Source organism: Kryptolebias marmoratus, linkage group LG21 (assembly GCF_001649575.2).
Source record: "Kryptolebias marmoratus isolate JLee-2015 linkage group LG21, ASM164957v2, whole genome shotgun sequence".
NCBI classification, from domain to species: Eukaryota; Metazoa; Chordata; class Actinopteri; order Cyprinodontiformes; family Rivulidae; genus Kryptolebias; species Kryptolebias marmoratus.
The window spans coordinates 7,859,859-7,862,550 of NC_051450.1; the positions used below are offsets into that span (position 1 = coordinate 7,859,859).

The 2,692-nt window shown below is 42.7% G+C and overlaps 1 protein-coding gene across 2 annotated transcripts in view; it reads left to right on the forward strand.

Annotated features, from left to right (window-relative positions):
- The window catches only part of LOC108234712 (E3 ubiquitin-protein ligase HECW1), a 77,248-nt gene that overhangs the window by 61,110 nt on the left and 13,446 nt on the right, over positions 1–2,692 (forward strand). For both annotated transcript variants that reach the window (XM_017414101.3, XM_017414103.3), the window contains 2 exons: positions 541–670; positions 2,081–2,227. In XM_017414101.3, coding sequence (XP_017269590.1) covers positions 541–670; positions 2,081–2,227 — 277 coding nt within the window. The remainder of the gene's footprint in view (positions 1–540; positions 671–2,080; positions 2,228–2,692) is intronic.

Sequence of the window (2,692 nt, forward strand, 5' to 3'; positions counted from 1 at the left end):
CTCGGCTGGCCTGGGAACGCCTTGGGATTCCCCCAGAGGAGCTGGCCCAAGTGGCTGGGGAGAGGGAAGTCTGGGTCTCCCTGCTTAGGCTGCTGCCCCCGCGACCCGACCCCGGATAAGCGGAAGAGAATGGATGGATGGATGGATAGAATAAAGTGTTTGACGATTCATTGCTGTATAATGAATGAATGTATTGAAAAACAATTGTTGGAACATTTCCATTTAAATAAAGCAGCTATTTATAATTTAGTGTCCTTAAACCTAAAATGACTTTTATAAATGGTGGAAAATATTTCTTGTGCGCCTTGGTAAATAAAGTTCAAGTTACAGATAACTTGTCAACTTAAAGGTCTATGAAAGAACTTGTTGCAAAAATTGAAGATTTTCAGTTTTTCTTTTTGTTTCAACAGTCAAAACATCTCTGCACTAACATGTTTTCATTGTATTTTTTTTTAAGAAAACTGAGCAAAGCCCAGTCAGATTTGTGGGGGTGTAGTGCAGTGTTTTGTTTGGTAAATGTGAGTTCTTTGTGACCCACAGAGCGACGGACCTCTCAGATCTGGAGTACCTGGATGAGGAGTTCCACCAGTCTCTGCAGTGGATGAAGGACAACGACATCACAGACATCCTGGACCTCACCTTCACTGTGAATGAGGAGGTCTTTGGCCAGGTCAGCACACCGTAGGACAGCATTACCTCTAATACAGCACTGAAAAGGCTTTGTTAATAATAAAATTTAAAACGAAAAAGTTCTCTTGTTTGAAGGAAATTCTCTTGTCTTTTGCCAGTAACTCACTGGGCTGAAGCTGTTGGAGACTAGTTGGTGACTCAAAATTGCAAGAAAATAGATAAATTTTCAAGCGCAGTCTCACTTAGTGTTTCTGACCAGCAAGCTGTGCATCTGCATTTTGAGTGGGCAGTTTTTGAAAACCATGGCTTATTTTTTTGTGCACAGCTTGCAAAATTTGTATTTGAGGCCTACATCTTTTCATAGCGCACATCGTACCCACCTCAGCCCACCTTGGCAGCTGCCCCCAACATTTATGATTTAATCTACCGGAGTACACTTTAGCACTGTGATAGACTTGCAACCTGTCCAGCGTGTTGCTGTCGCAGTGATTGCTGGATATAGGCAACAGCTCCCCGCAAAAGGAGAAGCAGGTAACGAAAAAAAAAGATGGATGGATGAAGTACACTATAGAAATGAAAATAGACAGAATTGTGAATTATTACTATCTGTGTGGTTAGAACTGGACATTTAAGTGTTTTCTGAAAAACCCTTGACCTCAAGACATCTACCTCCCAACCCTCACCTGTGGTTCTGAGGTTTAGAATCTGACTGAAAGAACAAAATGCCAGATACAAGCAGCTGAAATGAGCTCCCTCTGTGGGGTGGGCGGGCTTAGACATAAGGTGAGGCGCTCCAATATCTGGAGGAGCTCGGAGTAAAGCTGCTGCTCCTTTTCTTTTAAAGCAGCCAGCTGAGGTGGTTCAGACATCTGATTAGGATGCACTCAGGACGCTTGCTTTTGGAAGTTTTCTGGGTACATCCCACTGGAAGCAGAGCTCAGATTAAACCCAGAACACTCTGGAGTGAATAAATATTCTTTCTGGTCTTAGAATGTCTTAGGATCCCCCAGGAAGAGCTGGAGGGTGTCGCTGGCCAGAGGAAGAACTTAGTTTTCCTCCTGGACTTGTTGCCTATAGAAATTAACTAAACACGAGAGGAATACAATGGATGGATGGATGGATGGATGGATGGATGGATGGATGGATGGATGGATGGATGGATGGATGGATGGATTTATGGATGGATGGATGGATGGATGGATGGATGGATGGATGGATGGATGGATGGATGGATGGATGGATTGATTTTCAAAATCAGTTTAAAACATAAAGCCTTTGTTTCATTTCTTACTTTGTCAGATGTAAAAAAGAAAAAGAAATGAAGTTTTTATAGAAAAATTTAAGTAGAAAAGCCCCAGGATGGATTTGATGCTCGGTACCAAAATCTCAGTTTCTTCGAATAGTTTCATGTCCAGTAACCAGCTCTTCATCCTGGTGACTGCATCTGCAGGTGACGGAGCGGGAGCTGAAGTCAGGCGGCTCCCACCTGCAGGTCACTGAGAAGAACAAGAAGGATTACATAGAGCGAATGGCTAAATGGAGAGTGGAGAGAGGAGTGGTGCAACAGACCGAGGCTCTGGTCAGAGGCTTTTACGAGGTAAATCTTTTCTCTCACATGGTTTATAACTAGAGACAGGACTAGAAGCAGGAAGTTAAAGCAGGTGTTCCGGTGTTGATTTTTCTGATTCAAGTAGTTCATACCATTCTGCTGTAGCTTCAACTATGCATTTTTTCCAAAATGTTTAGTTTAATTAATTATTTGAGGGTTAAAGAAAAGTGTCATGTTACTTTGTGATTGTCGGTATGATAGCGTGTTAGGAGGTTGGGAGTGTCAGGGTTTTTATTTATTTATCCTGCTAAGAAAAAATCACACCGGAGAGGGTCGTTGTCTTTTTGTGAAGGCCTTCGCAAAGAGGAGAGATTCCACAACAGCTCCTAATGGCGTGCTGTCCAGGAAGTTCTGCCCCTCCACTTGGGCTTTCTCTTTATTTAAAGGAAGAAGAAATAAGAAGAAAAAAGGGGTTGATCTTAGCAAGCCAAGGCCAGTTCTGATCATAGCAAA